Below are 21,698 nucleotides of genomic sequence, written 5' to 3' on the forward strand. Positions count from 1 at the left end.
ATAGTTGAACAACTTGATGGGTAGTGGTTTCTTTTATTATGAGATGGAAAAAATTGGAGAGGTAAAGGTTTGTGGAGGGGAAATCCACCTGGTAGAAATTCAGGCAAGCAGTGAAGTGGGCAGGTGGGGCCAGTTGGACCTTAGTGGAGGGGTTGGAGCCTGAGATGTTTGAAGTTTGAAGTAAGCAAATAGATGTTTTATTACTTATTATTATATAAATTTATTATATGGAAAAGACCATTAAAACTATTGTACATATGGATTAGGGGTATATAATTGAAAAGTAGTGGCGCCTGGGTGGCTCAGTTGGTTAAGCGACTGCCTTCGGCTCAGGTCATGATCCTGGAGTCCCGGGATCGAGTCCCGCATCGGGCTCCCTGCTCGGCAGGGAGTCTGTTTCTCCCTCTGACCCTCCCCCCTCTCCTGCTCTCTCTCTCTCTCATTCTCTTTCTCAAATAAATAAAATCTTTAAAAAAAAAAAATTGAAAAGTAATTGAGTTATTACTTGGAATAAAATCAACTATAATCCTTTTTTTTCCTCTATAATTTTTTGCTTATCTTGGACAGATTTTATGTCCTGCAAGAGCGTTCTTTTTTTTTTTTTTAAAGATTTTATTTATTTATTTGAGAGAGAGAATGAGATAGAGCATGAGAGGGGGGAGGGTCAGAGGGAGAAGCAGACTCCCTGCTGAGCAGGGAGCCCGATGCGGGACTCGATCCCGGGACTCCAGGATCATGACCTGAGCCGAAGGCAGTTGCTTAATCAACTGAGCCACCCAGGCGCCCCTGCAAGGGCATTCTTGGCTATAACTTTTCTCTTCATTGATTCATCCTTTTCTAATCACCTATATTACTTCTTAGATATTTGATTAAAATTTATTTAAGAAATTATGTTCTATATTATTTATTAAAAATGTTTCAAATGTCTTAGTTTTCCCTCAGGAGTTTTAAGACCCGTAAGGGCAGGAAACCGTGTAATGTACTTCATTGATACTTCTTTGCAAGGCATACTTTACCTAAATTGAAAATTTTCATTATCAGCATGGCATAATTGATAGTTTAGTTAGTTGTTTATTCTAAAAACTTATCTTTATCTAATCGTATATCTGGTTACCATAGGAATTACATATAACATCCAAAAGTTGTAACTGCCTAATTTAAATTGATCCTACTTAACCTTAATAGCACACAAAAACTGTACTTCCTGTAAAATTCTCCCCCTCCTTTGTGTTACTGGAGTCACAAATTTACATCTTTATTACTATATGCCCAATAACATAGATTTATAATTATTTTTAGGCATTTGCCTTTTAAATTTGTAGAAAATAAAAAGTGGAGCAGTAAATCAAAGCAGCAATAATAGTTTTTGTAATTGTCCATGTATTCACCTTTATCAGAGAGCTTTATGTCTTCATACAGCTTTGAATTACTGTGTCATGTTTTTTCATTTCAGCCTGAAGGACTCCTTTAGCCTTTCTTTCAGGGCAGACCTGGTGTTAACAAACTATTTCAACTTTTTGTTTATTTGGGAATGTTTTAATTTCTTCTTCAGTTTTGAAGGACAGTTTTGCTGGATAAGGAATTCTCATTGGACGGTTTTTTCTTTCTTTCTTTCTTTTTTTTTTTTTTAAAGATTTTATTTATTTTTTTGACAGAGAGAGACATAGCGAGAGCAGCAAGCAGGGGGAGTGGGAGAGGGAGAAGCAGGCTTCCCGCAGAGCAGGGAGCCCGATGTGGGACTTGATCCCAGGACCCTGGGATCATGACCTGAGCCAAAGGCAGACGCTTAACGACTGAGCCACCCAGGCGCCCTGGACGGTTTTTTCTTTCAGTGCTTTAAATATATCAGCCCCTGCCTTCTTAGCCTGTAATGTTTCTAATGATAAACTGGCTGATATTCTTATTGAAGAGCTCTTGTACCTGACAAGTAGCTTTTTTCTTGCTGCTTTCAAGATTGTTTTTTAGCAGTTTGATTGTAATGTGTCTTGGTATGGGTCTCTTTGTGTTTATCCTATGTGAAGTTTATTGAGATTGTGGATTTGTAAATTTATGTATTTATCATGATTGGGAAGTTTTGGCCACTATTTCTTCAAATATTCTCTCTTGCCCTTCCCCTGCTGGGACTCCCACGATGGTCCATATGGGACATAGATGGTGTCCACTCACTTTAGGCTCCACTCACTTTTCTGTTTATTTTTTTTACTCCTCTAGATAATTTCATTTGTCCCCTGTTCAAATTTGCTGATTCTTCTGCCTATCCAAGTCTGCTGTTGAACTCCTCTAGTGAATTTTTCAATTCAGTAACTGTACTGTTGTTCAGCTCCAGAATATTTCGTTTTGGTTCTTTTTATAAATACTTATCTCTTTGTTGGTATTCTCATTTTGTTCATATATCGTTTTACTGATTAACGTTAGTTCCTTGTCCATGTTTTTCCTTTGCTCTTTGAGCATATTTAAAAATGTTGTTTTAAAGTCCTTGTGGAGTAAGTCCCATGTCTGCGCTTTCTTGGGGATAGTGAATTTTGTTCCTTTGAATGAGTCATGTTTTCCTGTTTTCTTTGTATGCCTTGTGATTTTTGTTGTTGTTGTTGTTGTTGTTGAGAACTGGGCATTTGATTTTATTTATAATGTGTATAATGTCTTACTGTTTTGAGACTTTGCTAAGTTATTTTTGTAAAGACTGTTCCTTGTCGTATGTGTTCATTGAAGCCTCTGTTCCTTTAGCTTGTGTTCAGCTAATATTTTGACAGAGATTTCTGTTAATGCCATGAACTGAAACAGACAGTCCAGACCCCCTCCTCCCCGAAGAAAACAGAGAGAATACAGCTACCCTTCCCAGTCTTCATAGACTGGCTCTGTTTTGAGAGTCCCTCCCTGATTACCTCAGCTTGCTTAGAGACTAGGGGATCACCCCAGGGTGAAAGCCTAAGGCCTTCTCAGGACTGTTTTGAGCATCTGTCTTGCCTGGATGTGGCTTTCGGAATTTCCCATATACATGGCTGCTTTTGATTGCCCTGATTTCCCAAAGAGTTTCACCCTAGCTTTTGTGGGCTTCAGATGGTTCTTTTTTTATTTTAAACTTCTAATTTTTTTTTATTTTTAAAGATTTTATTTATGTGAGAGAGAGAGAGAGAGCGTGCGAGTGAGAGTGCAAGGATGAGCAGGGGGAGAGGTGGAGGGAGAGAGAGAAGCAGACTCCCTGCTGAGCAGGGAGCCCGACTCAATTCAGGACCCTGGGATCATGACCTGAGCTGAAGGCAGACACTTAACCGACTGAGCCACCCTGGCATCCCTTTTGATTGTTTTCTTGATATTTCTGAGGGGAATGAAAGGTTAGAGCTGCTTATTAGTTCATGATTTTGCTCGACCTTTTGTAACCTTTTAAATGAGAACTTTTTCTAAGTTGTTATTAAATTGTTTTTCTAATAATAGAGAACTACTGATAAACTCTTCATGCATGTAATTTTTACACAAATGTAAAACTTCATTGCCTAAACCAGTAAAATGCAAATTAATGACATTCATTTAGTCTGGCAGGTGATGTTTTGCTGGAACTAAAGCTACGTTGCCAGGTACTTGTGGTACTAGTTACCCACGGTTTCTTTGAATTTACCACAGCCTGAGCTCCTCAACACCATGTGAACAACTTGCCCACGACTTTTGCCTGTTTGTTTGTTTGTTTTTAAGACTATTTATTTATTTGACAGAGACACAGTAGAGAGGGAACACAAGCAGGGGGAGTGGGAGAGGGAGAAGCAGGCTTCCCGCTGAGCAGGGAGCCCAATGCGGCGCTGGATCCTAGGACCCTGGGATCATGACCTGAGCCGAAGGCAGACACCTAATGACTAAGCCACCCAGGCGCCCCTGCCGGTTTGTTTCTATGGCATACCTGGTGTCGCTTGGCCCTCATCACGCATGAGTGAATTTGGGACATTATAAATCCAACTCTTTTCTCAGTAGAGCAGGTCACTTTAAGTATTGTCGCACGGTGCTGCTGTGCTCCTAAACTTAGGTGCAAACATGGGCTTATCTTTAAGATTTTGTGTTTGCATCTTTTTAAATTAAATTTATTTATTTGAAAGAGAGAGAGTATGCACAAGTGCGGGGAGGAGCAGAGGGAGAGGGACAAGCAGAGACCACACTGAGCGTGGAGCCTGACACAGGGCTTGATCCCATGACCTTGAGATTATGAGCTGAAATCAAAAGTTGGATGCTTAACCGACTGAGCCACTCAGATGTCCCTGTGTTTGCATCTTTTAATCCTTTTAGAGCACCTGCAGATTCTAAGGCCACTACAGACTCCGGTTTGAGGTAGTTGATGGTACAGGCACTAAGACTTGCTGCTAGCATCTTTTCCTAGAGGCATAAAGAGTGACCAGTGGGGATGGGAGATGGTCATCTTACACAGTTGGGAGGGATGGCCTTACAAAGGATGGTGAGATTGGGAAAGCATGGCTAGGAGACATGACAGATGAGCATGCTGGGGTTGTTTGGTTGGGTTCTTTGGATGAAGTAGAGAAGGTAAGGAGGGTGGCATTATAGAGTAAGAGGTGATGCTAGAGGTGGGCTGGGGCCAGAGTGTGAGGACTTCGGATGGGTATTAAGGTTCTGATCTGAATATTTTACTTAATGTCTTCATGACAACTCTTTAAAATAGCTGTTGTTGGGCGCCTGGGTGGCTCAGTTGGTTAAGCGACTGCCTTCGGCTCAGGTCATGATCCTGGAGTCCCAGGATCGAGTCCCGCATCGGGCTCCCTGCTCGGCAGGGAGTCTGTTTCTCCCTCTGACCCTCCCCCCTCTCCTGCTCTCTTTCTCTCATTCTCTCTCTCAAATAAATAAATAAAATCTTTAAAAAAAAAAAAAATAAAATAGCTGTTGTTGGCCCCATTATACAAATGAGAATACTGATACAGAAATTAGATGATTTGCCAAAGCTTATGCATGTAGAACTGAGCCTCATACCTGAACAGATAACCTGGACCAGGAGGGGTTTTGGGAACTTTCGAGGGACTTACTGCTATTGGCCTGGTGGGTGTTAGATTTTCTTTTTATCTCTCTTGCTCTTTCCTTTGTCTTAGTGAGAATTTGTAGACATCTGTGCAAATTAGAATAATAAAGTAAACCCTGTGTGCCCGTAGTGACCTTGAAGAGTTACCCCTCTCATTTTGCTACTTTTATTTTCTCTCTTCCTTCCCTCTACACACACACTTTAAAAAAAAAAAAAAAGATATGTATGTATTTACTTCTTGACTCGCTGGGGTGTTTTAAAGCAAATCCCAGGCGATGTGCCATTCACCATAAATACTCCAATGTGCATACCTCATGGACACCATTCCAGCGTCGTGCCTCGTAGTTATTCCTCCATACCCCTGCGGACTTCGTTCTCAAAGCAGAAAATGAGCTGCAGCTGTAACTGCCTATACGTTCTTAAGAACACATCTTTATTGTTGTTTCTCCTTGGGGAATATACATGCTAACCTCTTGGGTTGCCCGCATCCCATGATATGTAACTCAGAGAATGCTGAAACAGTGTGGAAAACACAGGAGTCTGAAATGTCTTGTTCTGGCTGGGATAACAATTGTGGGGACTTCTTTTTTTGAGTTTATGAGAATAGGAAAAATACTATGAAAATTATGTATTGTTCTTCTGAATCTTTGGATTCCACGTGCTTTTGGTTTTAGTGCGTGGAGGAGGATGGCTGTTCGGCAGGGCCTGTTGTAGTTTGGATTTTGGATTTGAGTGGCAGGGACATGTGACTGCTGTGCAAGGGGTTATTTTTGGTATCTGGGTGTTGGCTTCTCGTCAGAAATTATAGCAAGTTAGCGTGAGATGCACTTATGGAGGCTCAGAAAACACCAGGCATGGTTCTCTGAGCTTTTTGAACTTTCGAACATGGGTTGTTGCTTCAGTAAAGAATTAAGTAGTGACAGTGACAATGAAAAAGCTGGCCTGTTGCCGGAATCTGTGGAGGAGGCGGAGTCAGAGAACAAGATAAGTAAAGCTTTGTCTTCATTATTTGATACCCTTGAAGGTGAGGAGCTTCACAGTGTTGGACATGGAGGCAGCAGGGCAGTCGCCGGAACTAATCTGTGGACGAGGGCTTTTGTGAGGCCAGGGCACCTGCAGGGTCTGGGGCTGAGGCAGTCATCAGACTCTGTTTCCTCTCCAGTGTCTCAGTTCCTAACTAGGTATGAAAGTTCAGATGAGAGTGATAAGAATTCAGAAATGGTTGCTCTTGAGCAGGGTTGTGACAGTGTCTCAGTCACTCGTTGTGTGAGCCCTGTCATTAAACGGGGTTTCTCTGAAGATGTTTGTTCCAGAGGTGACGAGTCTCTTTCATGCGTCCTGGTGCCTTCTGGCCAGGGCGTGCGGGGAGGAGCCCTTGTACAGAGCCATCTTGGCCATTTCCCAGCCACTTGTATAAAGTCCGTCACAGAGAAAGAAGTGGCCGCAGGTGTTCAAATCAGTAGTGGTAATAACTCTTCAGGTAGGTCTGGTAGGGAGATGAATGCTGAGCACAAAGCACAAAGGGCTTGGAGAGAGAGCGAGTTTTACAGTATTTGTGTTGTAGATCCTGACTGCCTGGACGTGGCCGAGGAGCTGTGTGCCCCCGTGTGCGGGGCAGCTGCCGTGGCAGAAAGTCGGTCAGCTGTCATCTCTGAGGGAGTTCGCAGAGGGGCCTCGCTGCTGGGGAAGGCTGCACAAGGCCCAGGACAGTCAGCCGCCTCGCAGGAAGAGCTGTCCCCACGGGGCATGCCCGGTCCAAATGAAATGAAGGAAGTTTTTAAGGAAAATACTAAACCTGGTTTTGAACTAACGACTGTGTCTTTAAGGGCTCACACTTACACCGGGTTCCCTAAAGATTACACAGAAGGCAGTGCATTACCTAATGTGGGCGTACTCCCTGAATTTAACAGTAACGTAGACACTGGCTCCCTGGAACGTGTGTGCGCTGTCCCTGAAGAAAGTGAGAACTGTAGTCTAGAACAGGTAGGTCCGATGGGTGATTCACTTGTTGATTTACTTACCAACCCTTCCGAAGTTGAAAGAAATGGTGAATCTGGGGCTGTAGCAGCTAGTGTAGGTCAGAGTTTAAACTCTGAAAAGGAAAGAGAAGATAATTCTGTCAGACCGCTGAAAAACAATGGTTATTTCAGCTTCGATGTTAGCAGACCAGAAAGTAGTCTCCTTCCCCGGAGTCTAGATAGGATTCATTTAAGTTTGGAAAGGTGTGTCACTTCCCTGAGCTTTAGAAATGAGCGTCTTCCCATTCATGCCAGTTTCCAAGAAGTAGCCCCCAAGGGACCTGGGGATCCTGGACTGGACCGCCTTCTAGGGGCAGCGATGGCCGAGGGGCAGCAGCAGGGTGTCCGCAGCCTGAAACCTGGAAGCATCCAGCCTGCAAACAAAGCACAGTTGTCTTTGCAATCTGAGAATAGTTCATCTTATCAAGATAAGGATAAAATGAGCATTTTTGAAGAAGAGAGTCATGGACAGAGGGCTTTTGAATGGAGATCTTCACATCAGGTAGACCTGTGTGCAGATACTGGGACCGGGAGGGCCCAGGCACAGATCTGTGATTTAACTGGTACGCTGTGCAAGACAGACACGGAGGGAGTGTTCCAAAGAACGGGCACCCCGGAACTCAGAAGCTCCCAGGAAGTGCCCCCAGATGGCAAGTCTCTTGATGGCTTTAGTTGTTTTCAGGGTAACTTTATCTCCTCCGCATTTGCTTTCACCTGGCCTGAAGAAGAAAGTGAAATTGGCCTGAATTTTAAAACAGAAGATGAAATGTGTGTGAAGAATGCAGAGAGTGACCAGCGAAGATTAGAAAGTGCCGGAAAAGAGTCACTGAAAGCCAGTCACAGAGAGACCAGTGAGAATGACAGAGGAGATGTGAAGTCTGACGCTGAAACCACCTTTAACGGGGAAACAAGCACAGCACCCCGCAGGGCAGTGCCTAGTCGGGATGTACAGGCTTGCAGTAGGTCAGACAGCACAGAACAGCCCAGTTGCAGAACCAGTCACATAGAAGAGAATGATGAAACTTGTGCAGTGAGTGACTACAGACATAAGGATCTTGATCTTGCACCACCTCTAAACCAACGTCCGAATCCAGGTGAGCAGAGGTCACAAGTAGAGGAGAAAGACTCTGTTAACAACGGTGAAAATGCAGGACTGGAGCAGGTTTTCTCAGAGTCAGCTGAGGAGAGTTCTGATGCCTTAGGGGGTGGCACGTCGGGGGCAAGCAAGCCAGCACCAACAGGTAAGGGAGGGGAGAGAGACAACATCGACGTGCGTGGAATGAGCACACATGCACACCATGTCAGGCAAAGACATGCCAAACCCGCACTGAATGGACCTGCATTAAACAGTGGAGTGGATTCTGTGGGAAGTCCACAGGTGACTTTTAGAGAAATGGAATTAGGTGAGACTCTTGAGGGATATTCCTGTGTGGCCCAAGTGGACAGATACACAGACCCTCCTCACAAGGTGCTGCAGGTCGTTCCTGTCATCCCAGGGGACAGTGCAGAAATAGCAGTACCACATTGTGGGGACCGTATCTTCTCACTCACAGAAGATGCTGTAAATATACCTGAAAATCCGGCAAGAGGGGGTTTGCAGAGCTTCCCAGAGGAATTGTACTCTCAGTTTTTTAATGAACTTGCCTGTTACCCAGTGGGCGGGTTTGCAAGTCAGACGTTTTCTGAAGGACTGGCCGATGGCTGCGGTGGGTTTCAAGAGGGCTGTCTGTGGGCTCATACAGTTGGGAAAGATGCCTTAGAAGAGGAGCAGGTACCTAATGAGTGTCTGCACAGGAAGCCACCAGACCTAGAGGTCGCTCTATTCTGGATGGAGAAGCCCCCTTATCAGCTACCAGTGGCAGAAGATGCTGTTATTTGGGGATGGCAAAATAGAGGTGGACAGTTAGTAAGTATGTTTTACCAGTTTTTATTATTGTGCTGTGAAATGCTAGTGTTTCACTTTGATTGCTTTTAACTTCCACGAAGCTTTGTTCTAAATAATGGGCAGTCATTTGAATGTTTATGTCAGGCTGTGAGTTACTGTAGCATCAGCTTAACCATTTCCAACCTGTGAGTGTGACTCAATTTACTGTTTGGTATATTTAGGCCAGAGTTTGCGTGCCAGGTCTTGTTAGCACTAAACCCAGCACTGCTGGCCCTCAGACACAGCTTGGTGCAGACCTCTTCTGTGTGTGGACGTTGTGTGTTCCTGAGGGCTGCCCTGTCCAGCCAGGGTCCTTCCTCACGACCCCCTTGTTGGAGCAGAGCAGGCATTTGTCCATTGAATTTTAAAGTCCTTTCACAAAGGCCACAATTGGACAGTAGACTCAAAATCTGTGCTTTCTGCCACAAATTTGCTGCTTTTAACTGGCTCTGAAGTCTGTCTCCTGTCAGCCAGAAGCACCTGCAGAGCTTGCCAACCATGGTGCTCAGGCCCTGCTCATTTGGAGAAAGCTTCACAGATGCTGCCGCAGCAGGCAGCTAACTGGACCATCTTTCTAGATAGTCTGTGATGAGCACAAACATTCAACAAACATGAAGTTAGTCTTGCCCTTAAAGTAGTCCTTTTGGACATGTATAATTGAAAGGCATACTTCTAACAGCAGAATCTCATTGACTCAACCAGTAGTTTGTTTATAAATTCAGTTTATTTTAACTAAAAACGGGCGCATGGGTGGCTCAGTTGGTGAAGCGTCTGCCTTTGGCTCAGGTCATGATCCCAGGACCAGTCCTGGGATCGAGTCCCACATTGGGCTACTTGCTCAGCAGGGAGTCTGCTTCACCCTCTGCCTGCATCTCCCCCTGCTTCTCTCTCTCTCTCTAACAAATAAATAAAAAATCTTTAAAAAAAACACACCACAAAAAATGAAAAACAAAAACACATTTTCCCAACCCCCACCCCCACCTCTGGCAGCCACCAATTTGTTCTGTCTGTGAGCTTGGTTTATTTGTTTGTTTTTAAATTCTACATATAAGTGAGATCATAGGGGTTTGTCTGACTTATTTCACTTAGCAAAATACGCTTTAGTTCCATCCACGTTATTGGAAATGGCAAGATTTCATTCTTTTTTAATGACTGAGTAATATTCCATTGCATATATCCCACATCTTCTTTATCCATCAGCAGACAACTTAGGTTGTTTCCATATCTTGGCTCTTGTAGATAATGCTGCAGTGTACATGGGGTGCAGATATTTTTTTTCAAATTAGTATTTTTTGTTTTCTTCAGGTAAATATCCAGAAGTAGGAATGCTGGATCACCTTTCGGTTTTTTGAGGACCCTCCATGCTGTTTTCTAGAGTGGCTGCACCATTTTACATTCCCGCCAACAATGTACTACGTTCCTTGTTAGCATCCTCACCAACACTTACTGTTTCATATCTTTTTGATAATAGTTTTTTAAATTTTTTCTTAAAGATTTTATTTGAGAGAAGAGAGAGAGAGTGTGCGCACATGCACACACAAGTGGAGGGGGGCAGAGGCAGGGAAAGACAGACAAGCAGACTACCCCCTGAGCAGGGAGCCTGACACGGGGCTGAATCCCAGGACCCTGGGATCATGATGCGAGGTGAAGGCAGCTGCTTAATCGACTGAGCCACCCAGGTGCCCCAGGATAGTTTATTATTAGTGATTTTTGTTGCATTAAGCAAGAAAAATGATTGATGGTAGTAAGGAGATAGACGTGATTCAAATGTTAATGCCAATTATATGAACATAAGTATAAATGTAACCCTGTAACTTAGGGAATTACTGATTAACCTCCTTTCCATTTCCACATTTGGGACTTTTGCCAAAAGGAGTTACATTCAAGTTAATTGCTTTTGTTTCTTAAGTAGTTGTGGAAGCAAAACACTACAAAATTAGGCCTTTAAGTAATACGCACATAATTGTTTACATAAGTGGGTGTGATTACCAGTCAGCTGTCCGTGTCTACGCTTGGTTCATCCATGTAGTGCGCACACGGGCCCTGGTGCTGCCATTTACGTGAGATATGCGTGTCCTTTTCGATTGTGACATATGCCTGGGCAGTGTTCTGATTTGAGTACCTTTAATGCAGGTGCTTTCTTTTCACAACTTCATTTCTCAAAGTACTTGTCCGGACCTTTTTTTCATACCAGTCTTAGGTAGTGGCTGTTACTCCATTTTGCAGATAAAGAGCCAGTGGACTGCTCTGAATGATTAATCTTCTTTGGTGGCAACTCTAGGAATAGTCCATGTTAACTTGAAATAAAAAGTTTGAAAGTTTCTTTCCCTCAGTGTCTCACCTACTTTATTCCCCAGCTCCCTTGTCCTCTTCTCTGATACTGGTTACTCTGATTCCTACTTAGTAACTTGTCAGTGGGACCATTCTTTCTCATGTCCAGAAAACACAGATTTATGAATTGTTAGGTTTGGGATTTTTTTTTAAATGGAGCCTAGTGTTGGGGGGTAGAGTTTCTTAGGAGCGTCAGAATTTATGGATGCTGTACTTCGAAAGAGTGGTGGTGGTCATTTATATAAAATTGCTCTAGGGCATGGCTGTTAAGGTCAGCTCACTTTTGGTTTTAATAACCACTGCTTAGCCATGAATTTTCAGTGGAAAAATAAGACATGTAGTCAAGCAGGTGAAACTTGAGTTGTTGATGGACGCTTAGAGTTCCACATGACTGCAAGAGAAGACCCACACCTTAAAGAAATACAACCAAGACAGGTTATTTTTCATGTGAATTACAAAAGGTAATGAACTCTTGGTAATGTTTTGTTTTTGCTGATGTTAGAACAGTTTTCTAATTACTGTCTTTGTGGGCATGTTACTGAACCTCTCTCTGCCTTGGTTTTCTTCTCTATGAAACCCTCATAGGGTTGTCTTGATTAAGCTCAAGAAGGTACATGGAATGTGCCTGGTACCTTGTGGACTCGAGGTAGTTGTTGTATCATCAGCTCCTAAGTATGTGTCTCCATTCTTTCATCCCTTGTCACTTAAGAGTATCACTTGAATACTGGTTAACTGCTTAAAATTGTGTGAAGTCCCAAATATTTGACTTGGATTTGAGTATTTACCACTTAAGAAGTAGTAGATTACATAAGGATAGGTTTTCTTTTTTTTTGATTTCTCAAAGATACTATTTATTTGACAGAGAGAGAGACAGCGAGAGAGGGAACACAAGCAGGGGGAGTGGGAGAGGGAGAAGCAGGCTCCCCATGGAACAGGGAGCCCGTTGCAGGGCTTGATCCCAGAACCCTGGGACCACGACCTGAGCTGAAGGCAGATGCTTAAAGACTGAGCCACCCAGGCGCCCCCATAAGGACAGGTTTCTATTCAGTTGTGGCATAAAACTTTTGCACCATTTGTCCAATAGTGGAAAATACAGTTTTTTTATGTTGTTGCTTTATTAAACATTCATTCCTTGAGCATATTTCTCAGGCATGACTGTACTGAGGTCAGAGCTGCTAGGTATTAGCGATACAGTGGCGAACAAAAGGGCCATGCAAGAGTTGATGGACTAGTGGGAAGGACAGATGTGCTGTAGCAGGGCTAGTCCTGCGGTGGCTCTGAGGAGGTTGCTTTCGGGCACTGTGCTCCTGGTATGACGTGCAGTCCGTGTTGGGAATGCTCCAGTGCAGGTAGCTGCAGAAGGTGCTCACAGTGGGAAGGACCTGTGTTAGTGGGTGGTAGGAACTTAGAGGATGTGTAGTGTGTACCTGCGGTCAGGGGGCCATGGCAGTGGGTTGAATACCGTAGTGTGGGAAAGCTCGATGTGTGTTGTTGCATGGTGGAGAGTCCAGTCAGAAAAAGGCCTTGATAGCAGCATTGGACTAAGAAAGAGGAAGGGGCATGAGTTCAGAACAAAACAAAATAAGAAACAAAAACAGATGGAAGTCGTGTAGATGCTGAGGGAGGGTAGTGATGTCTTTGAAATATGGAGTGTCTCCTGTATCGTTCTCTTTGCTCAGGAGGGCAGGGGTTGTGTCTGCTTCACCATTTTATCCTGACTGCTGAGCACTGGGACTGGCGCTTAGTGAGCATGTAGGGAGTATTGACTGGACAGATGCGGGGAGGAGAGAGACCAAAAGTGCACTGGAAACAAACTGGCAGTTTCGATGTCCTATAAGAAGGGAGACTGAAGAGCCGTGCTTCTGGAGTGTGATGCTCCCAAAGAAGGGGAACCCTGCTTCATAAAGAGAATCCCACAGAGGCCTCACCTAGGCATCTGGGTCTGTGCCTTTGCGCTGTTCGGCTCCCTCACCTCTTAGGTGTGAACAGAGTGCATGCTTCGTTTAACCACATGGGCCTCTCCTGTCAGTGTCAGAGTTTTGTTTCTCACTGCAAAGCCTTAATCACCCCAGCCAGAATGAATTTATTCTGTCTTGTAAAGATGATGAATCCACACATGTCCTTGATGGCTCATCATATTTCCTGACCCTCTTCACACCTGGAGTATTGGGTAACATCTGCACTTAGGGGTCATGCAGGGAGGCTCCTCCCAGTTCAGGGCTCCTGCCTGGCGTTCCCTGAGAGCTCCTGGGACCAGGACCCTTGTCCCTCTCCTAGGAAGCTCTGACCTCTGCATGGTGGTATCAAGGCAAAGGAAAATTATTTGGCTAGGTTTGCTGACAAAATTGTGACAATGAACTGGAGTTAGTTGGGGGAGCAGCTGTCCCAGAGACGTTGATTTTTCTTTAGACTCAGGGATCCACTTGAGGTTTGTGAGCAAGAGAAGAAAAATTGGGGTAGTTAGGTACACCAGAAAAGAGCTCACCTATCCCCAAAGGAAATGAAGGTGTGAGTGTGTGGACAGTGGGAGGGTGTTGTGGACACTGTGGGCGGGTGTTGTGGACAAACAGCATTTGGAGCAAAAGTGCCAAGCATGTTGGAGCAGAAAGGAGGCCAGGATCCTTGGACATGAGCAGGGTCAAAGCAGAGGCAGCACCAAGCCCCTGCCTGACAAACCCGTTAGAAGACCTTTGTTCTTCCAAGGGTCTTGTGTTGTCTATAGCTTTTGCTTATATGAGTGTTTGAGATTTAAGAATTTTATCCATCTACATTCTATTCAGATTTGTAAATCTGTGAATTGTGTCTAGAACAGAGATGACAGTTAGATCCTCAGTTACTTACTGAATGTCCATGAAGGCAGGGAGCTCATCTTTCACGTGCAGTTTCTGGAGAGCCTTCCACTTAGTAGGAACTAAGGAGCCTGATGGTGAATGAAGCTGAGCTTGGTGTACCAACTTTTGTTACTTTGCACCACATTTTATCCCCAGCGTACACGTAAATAAAACTCCACCTTTCTGGCCTAATTCTGTCACACAGATGCGTTTCATGTATGAATTAATAAGTAAAATTGTGTTTGATTGGAGTTGGGATACAAATGTTTGTCACATTTTCCCCTAGGTACCGACAGCCAAGGTTTCGGAGCTAAACCCTAATGCTAAAGTGTGGGGGACTCCTGTGCTGCATTTGGAAGAGGGTAGTGCAGCGGATGGTGGTGTGAGTGCAGACTGGGAGGAGCCGTCGGGCCCTTGCACAGACTGCGGCCAGGAGGGTGAGTTATGAGCATGATTGTGATGAGGAGCGCCTTTGCTCTCAAGGCTTTGTCTTTGTTCCCATTTAACCCATTTTTAAGAAATTGCTAATTGGGGCACCTGGCTGGTTCAGTTAGTAGAGCATGCAACTCTTGATTTCAGGGTTGTGAGCTCAAGGCCCGCCATGGGCATGGAGTCTACTTAAAAAAAAAAAAGAATTAAAAAAAGAAATTACTAATTAAAATTTGTGTCATGGTTTGTTGCAGTATTGAAGAGCCAAGGAGGTCTGTCACAGTCAAGTTAAAAAATTGAAGTAACTGCAACTGTAAGCTTTTATTTTGTTTTGTTTTAAGAGAAAGTTATTCTTCTAATTCTGCCTTTTGGGATAAAATTCCTAATTACAGGATTGGATGCCAATGACGATGATGACAAAAGTCATGAGAATGTGGCACTATCAGATTTGCAGGAGTCAAACCAAACCGCTGGGAGCACTTTGGCTCTGGATCGCTCAGAACATGAATCTTCACCTGAAAATAGTGAGACTGGTAAAGCTATTTTATGAATTCATTTTTGTGTAGAGTGTGAGCTTTTTCATGTTGCTTTTTAAAATTTAGCTTGTCTTTCTCTAAACACTGTGCCTTTGATTGCTTCCTTTGATTCTACTTGAAATTCCCTCTTAAGTGGACATGGAGATGAGGAGTTCTGGTCGGGAAGGTGCCACAGGGAGTGGAAGATCCAAGCGGTTCCTGAAAGGCGGGTCTGGGTTAATTGGGAGAAGTGGAAGGTGGACTGGAGGGCGAGTTGTCTCTGAAAGTGCAGAGAGGGAACATTAGTGTTGAAGTCCTTCTTCATAAAAAGGGAGGGAGTAGTTAAGGCTGTTTTCAGAAGAAAAAAAAGAGCAGGGGGAAGACAACAGTTCTCTTTGGGGCCAGGCTCTGGGCCGATGTAGAAGTACCTCGGAGTGATGGGTGCGGATGATTTACCTCGAGTTTGGTTCCCCTGCATCTAAACGACCAGCCACAGTGTAAAGCCCCAGCAGACTGTGGGGTGGGCTACACTCGCATCATTAACGACTGGATGGGGCAGCTTGAGTGGGAGAAATAACTGTCCGAAGTTGGCTAATCAAGCAGACCAGATGCACGTGGAGTGTGTTTGGTCTCCCAGGTGATGGTCTGGAGCTACACTTGAGTTAGGGAAGGCCCACCTTCCCGCTGCATTGCTGTGCTGGTCTTACCAGGAGACGGTCTGTTAACACATGTTCTCGCACCTATCGCCCACAGACTTCCATAGGACAGCAGCGTGTCCATGTTGGTTTTTCCCTGAAAGGACGAGCCCCATGATGACCTTGCCTTCACGGTTCCTGCTGGCCCTCGTCCCTCCCGCCCTCCTTCCCGCCTCTGCCTTTGTCACCCAGAGCCTCTTCTCAGTTACTTCCTTCCATCAGTTCTCCGCCTCCCATGTGCCTGCCTGTTCCTGAACGGATCGACGGTGGCTGAACAAAATACGTAGTGTGTGGAACGCTGTCGTTTTGAGTTTGGGATTACAAACTCCCAGCTGGCCCCTGGCACAGCCCCACAGTGCTGCCATGGGGCCCGGTGCGGCCGAGCTCCTGGGTAGCCATATGGCGCCTTCTGTTTTCTCTCAGACCCTAGCACTCTCCTCCTCTTCATTTTTGAGGGTATAGAGCAGTACATTGACGTACAATAATCATCACGTATTGGAAGTGCATCCCAGCTTTTCTGTAAGTTTTATTTTCCCTGGTTTGGAGCACAGCGTTGAGTGCATGATAGAGTTGACTTGCTCACTCCTCCACTCCCACACTCATTCCTCTACCAGATTTGGTGATGTGTATATACCTGTAACACCATCAAGATCAGGAACATACCTGTCACCACTAAAGGCTTCCCGTGCCCTCTCCTTGCCCCAGGCAACCACTGATGTGCTTTCTGTCACTCCAGGTTAGTTTGCATTTTCTGGACTTTTACATAAATGGATTTTTATGGCATGTGCTCTTTCTGTCAGGCTGCTTTTACGTAGCTTACTAATTTTGAGATTCACTGATGTCATAACATTCATAGGTCATTTCTCTGTTTCTGAGCAGTATTCCATCCCATCCTATGGCACAGTTTGTATTTCCATTCACCTGGTGAGGAATATCTGGGTGTTTCCAGTTTGGGGCTATTACCAATAAAGCTTCTGTGAACATTTATAAGGCAAGACTTTGTATAGAAGTACGTTTTCATTTCTCTTGGGGAAATACATAAGAATGGAATAGATGGATCATCCGGTCGGTTTATCTTCTTAAGAAACAGTAGAGCTGGGGCGCCTGGGTGGCTCAGTCGTTAAGCGTCTGCCTTCGGCTCAGGTCATGATCCCAGGGTCTTGGGATCCAGCCCCGCATTGGGCTCCCTGCTCCGCGGGAAGCCTGCTTCTCCCTTTCCCATTCCCCCTGCTTGTGTTCCCTCTCTCGCTCTGTCTCTGTCAAATAAATAAAATCTTTAAAAAAAAAAAAAGAAAGAAAGAAACAGTAGAGCTATGGTCCATCATGGCGCCCTCTGTAAGCGCGTCACTGGGGATTGAAGCCCCAGTGGCTCCATGTCCTCATCAACACTTGATGTGATCGGTCCTTTAATTTAGCCATTCAAAAGGTAGGTAGTTGAATCTTATTGTAGTTTTAATTTGTATTTCCTAATGACTAATAGTGTCAAACATCTTACCATATACATTTGCCATTTTGGTGAAGGGTCTGTTCAGGTGTTCTGCCCATTTTTGTATTGGGTTGTTTCATTACTGAGTTTTGGGAGTTCTTTATATGTTTTGTACACAAGTCCTTATCAGATTTATAATCGCAAATACATTCTCTCAGTCTGTGGCTTGTCTTTTGTTGTTCTAACAGTATCTTTTGAAAAGTAGTAGTTTTAAATTTTGTAGATAGTCTAGTTTATCAGGTTTTTTTTCTTTTATGGATCTTGCTCTTGGTTTTGTACCTAAGAAATCTGTGCTTAATCCAGAGTCACAAAGGTGTTCTCCCAGAGGTTGTATTATTTAAAATTTTACGTTTTTAAGGTCTGTGGCTCATTTTAAATTAATTGTTGTATATAGTGTGAGGTACAGCCACAGAGTTTTTTGTTTTTTTTTTTTTTTTACTTGTGTAGGTATGCAACTGTTGTATCACCGTTTGCTAGAAAGACTCCCCCTTTTCCACTGAGCTGTCTTTGTGTTGTCATCTGGATCATTTGTCCCGACATGTGTCAGTTTATCTCTGGGACTGTGTCTTTCTTTTCCACCCATCTGTTAAATCTGTGTTCACACAGTGCCATACTTGTGATTACTGTAAGTAATTCTTATAATTTTTTTTTTTAAGATTTTTTATTTGAGAGAGAATGAGAGAGAGAGCGCACATGAGAGGGGGGAGGGTCAGAGGGAGAAGCAGACCCCCTGCCGAGCAAGGAGCCCGATATGGGACTCGATCCCGGGACTCCAGGATCATGACCTGAGCCGAAGGCAGTCGCTTAACCAACTGAGCCACCCAGGCGCCCTACTGTAAGTAATTCTTAAAAGCAGGTGGTGTGGGGCATCTGGGTGGCTCAGTCGTTAAGCATCTGCCTTCGGCTCAGGTCATGATCCCAGGGTCCTGGGATCGAGCCCCGCATCGGGCTCCCTGCTCCGCGGGAAGCCTGCTTCTCCCTCTCCCACTACCCCGCTTGTGTTCCCTCTCTCACTATATCTAGCTGTCAAATAAATAAAATCTTAAAAAAAAAAACCAAAACAAAACCCAGGTGGTGTTAGCTTTCCAATTTTGTTCTTTATCAGAATTATTTTGGCTATTCTAGTTCCTTTTCATTTCCATACAAGTTACAATGACCTAGTCAGTATCTCCAAAATGGTGAGATTTTTATTGGGATTGCATTGAATCTATAGAGTCATTGGAGAAAAACGACATTTTAATGTGGTGAGCAAGAGCTGTTGTATTGTCTCCACTTGGTTAGGTCTTCCTTAATTTCTCTTGGCTGTATTTTTTACTTTTCAGTGTACTGGTCTTCCACATCTTTTGTACTTAAGTATTTTATATTTTTTTGGTGCTGTTGTGATTTTTAAAAAAATTTGATTTGGAATTATAGTATATAGAAATATAATTTTTGTAAATTGATACTCTCTGGAAGCATGTTAAGCTCACTAGTTGTAGGAACTTTTTGTGGAATCCATTGTATCTTCTACATAGACAGTCATGTTACATTCAGCTTTATTGTAAATACATTCAGCTTTATTTCCTATCCAATCTGGTACCTCTTTCTTTCTGTCTTTCTGTCTTTCTGTCTTTCTGTCTTTCTGTCTGTCTTTGCCTCTTTTTTGTCTTGCCTGATTGCCCTGGATAGAGCCATCATTACAAAGGTGAACAGAGGGGTACCTGGCTGGCTCAGTCAGTGGAGTGTGTGGCTCTTGGTACGGGGTTGTGAGTTCAAGCCCCATGATGAGTGTAGGGATTACTTAAAAATAAAATCTTGAAAAAAAATTTTAAAAACAAAGGTGAACAGATCATGAGAGCAGACATCTGACTGATCATAGGGGAAAAACATTCCATTTTACCAGTAAGTATAATGTTAGTTTTGGTTTTATGTACTTGACCTTTATCAGGTTCATGAGGTGCCCTTCTCTTACGTTTGCCGAGAGTTTTTATAAGGAGTGGTTGTTGGAATTTGTCATGGTTTTGTCTCCATCTGTGGCAATGATCATACTTTTTTTCTTTTAGTGTTAGGATGATTTTTCATGAATTCAGTACACCTTACATTCCCGGGATAAGCTTCACTGGGTCATGATGTAACACACTTTTGATTAGTTGTTGGATTTAAGTTGGCCAGAATTTTGCATAAAATTTTCATACCTGTGTTCATGAGGGATGTTGGTCTGTAGTTTTCAATGTATTCTCTCCTATGCGATTTTTTTGGAAGAGGTTATCATTTCTCTTTTAAATGAAGAGGTGGAGCAATCTGGGCCTAGGGTTTTGTGTGAGGGAAAGTTTTCAGCTACAGTTTTTGTTTGTTTGTAAGTAGGCTCCACACCAGCACGGAGCCCAGTGCGAGGCTGGAACCTACAACCATGACACCAAGACCTGAGCCGAAGCTGGAAGCTGGACACTCAACCGTCTGAGCCACCCAGGTGGCTCTACAGTTGTTTTTTTTTATGTAGGGCTACTCAGGTTGTTTGTTTCTTCCTGAGGCAGTTTGTTACTTGGGTCTTAACAAAGATTCAGTCCACTTCATCTAAAGTGTCAACTTGGTTGCTTCGAATTGCTCATAATACTGTGTTTATTCACCCGCTGTAGGATCTGTAGCTATGTCACATAATTCATTATTATTATTGGTAATTCATGTCCACTCCCCCTCCCCCGTAATGAATCTGTGTAGAGGTTTGTCAGTTTTGTTGATGTCTGAAAGAACCAGTAGTTGGTTTCATTGTTTTTCTCCTTCCTGTTTCCTTGGTTTTCTTCTGATCTGTATAATCTACTTTCTCTTCATTACTTGGGGTTTAATTTTTTTTTCGTAGTGTCTTGCAGTGGAAACCGAACTCATTGATGGGAAGCATTTCTTCTTTTCTGAGGCAGCTATTTACTTCCATAAATCTCCAAAGTACTCTTTTAGCACAGTCTCACAAATTCTGATATATTGTGGGTGTGGTTTAAAAAAAAATTCAGTTCATAATTGTCTCTGATTCCTTTTTTATTTATTTTTTCTTTGATCCATGGATAATTTAGAAGTCTGGTATTTAGTTTCCAAATATTTGGGGATTTTCCAGGGAACTTTCTTTTATTGGTTTCTATTTTAATCTCCTTACAGTCATGAGACATAATTCGTATGACTTGAATCCCTTTAAATTTATTAAGATTTGTACTGTGGCCCAGAATCTGGGCCATCTTAGTACATGTTCCCTTTGCCCTTGAGAAGAATGTGTATTTCGCTCTTGTTAGGGGGATGCTCTGTAGTTACCACTTCTGGTGGTCTTCATTCGTTTGTGTAAATCCAGACTTCCTTCTGGTATCCTTTTGCTTCCACCTAAAGGACCTGAATGTTTCTTGTAGTGCAGATCTGCTGTGATGGATTGTTTCAGCTTTTGTGTATCCAAGACCATCTTTATTTTACATTCATTTTTGCTTCGTATAGAATTCTCTGTTGTCAGATTTTTTTTGTCAAGCCCTTTTTCTTTATCAGTGGTTTTGGGCATTTTGATTATGATGCAACTTAAAAGCAGTCTTTATGTTTCTGTGGTAGGTGTTCATTGAGCTTCTTCAATCTGAGATTTATAAATGTTTTCACCAGACTTGGAAAAATTGGGGCATAATTTCTTCAAATGTTGCTCCAGCCCCAGTGCCCCCCTGGCCATTTCTTTTCTTTCTTAATTTCTGGTTATTCCTCTACTAACACCCTTGAAGTTATCCCAGAGCTCCCTGATCCTCTCTCTCTCCTCTCTCCTTATCTCTCTCCCTTTTTAAAAAATATATATATTTTAAAGATTTTATTTATTTGACAGAGAGCGATAGCATAAGGCGGGGTGGGGAGGGACAGAGGGAGAGGGAGAAGCAGACTCCCCACAGAACAGGGAGCCTGATGTGGGGCTCGATCCCAGGACCCTGAGATCATGACCTGAGCCGAAGGCAGACGCTTAACCTACCGAGCCACCCAGGTACCCCATCCTCTGTCCTTTTTAAAAATTCTTATTTCTTGGTATCATTTTGGAAAGTTTCTGGGATATCTTCAAATTCATTAGTCTTCTACAATGTCTAATCTGTTGTTAATTCCATCAAGTATATTTTTAATATCAGACATTGTAGTTTTGATCTGTAGAAATCCCATTTGGGTCTTTTAAATATTTTTCATGTTTCTACCTAACTTTTGAAGCATGTGGACAGTTGCCATTATAATGTCTCAGTTAGTGTTAACACCTGTGTCGACTGTTCTGGGTCGGTCGCTGTTAGTTAATGGGTCAGTTTTCCTGCTTGACATTCATAGTCATTTTTGGTTGGGTGCGTAATGTTTTTGTATTTCTTTCTTTAAATAGTTTGAGTATTGTTCCAGGATGCATCTAACTGACTTGGAAACAGTTTGATCCTTTTACATCTTGTTTTAAGAGTTGTTAGGCAGGAGTGGAATGGTGCTTAGTCAGGGGCCGGTTAC

The 21,698-nt window shown here is 43.3% G+C and overlaps 1 protein-coding gene across 14 annotated transcripts in view; it reads left to right on the forward strand.

Annotated features, from left to right (window-relative positions):
• The window catches only part of LARP4B (La ribonucleoprotein 4B), an 88,028-nt gene that overhangs the window by 29,150 nt on the left and 37,180 nt on the right, over positions 1 to 21,698 (forward strand). For 5 of the 14 annotated variants that reach the window (XM_064592162.1, XM_064592163.1, XM_064592164.1 and 2 more), the window contains exons 4-5: positions 14,399 to 14,549; positions 14,934 to 15,074. In XM_064592162.1, the coding sequence (XP_064448232.1) occupies positions 14,399 to 14,549; positions 14,934 to 15,074 (292 nt within the window). Of the gene's footprint in view, positions 1 to 5,619; positions 8,933 to 14,398; positions 14,550 to 14,933; positions 15,075 to 21,698 lie in introns of those variants that run through there. The other 9 variants (XM_064592156.1, XM_045874506.3, XM_064592158.1 and 6 more) reach the window with 5 other exon arrangements.

This window comes from Mirounga angustirostris, unplaced genomic scaffold (genome assembly GCF_029215605.1).
Source record: "Mirounga angustirostris isolate CCGP_5_RB_7025 unplaced genomic scaffold, mMirAng1.0.hap1 SCAF_5, whole genome shotgun sequence".
Taxonomy (NCBI): Eukaryota; Metazoa; Chordata; class Mammalia; order Carnivora; family Phocidae; genus Mirounga; species Mirounga angustirostris.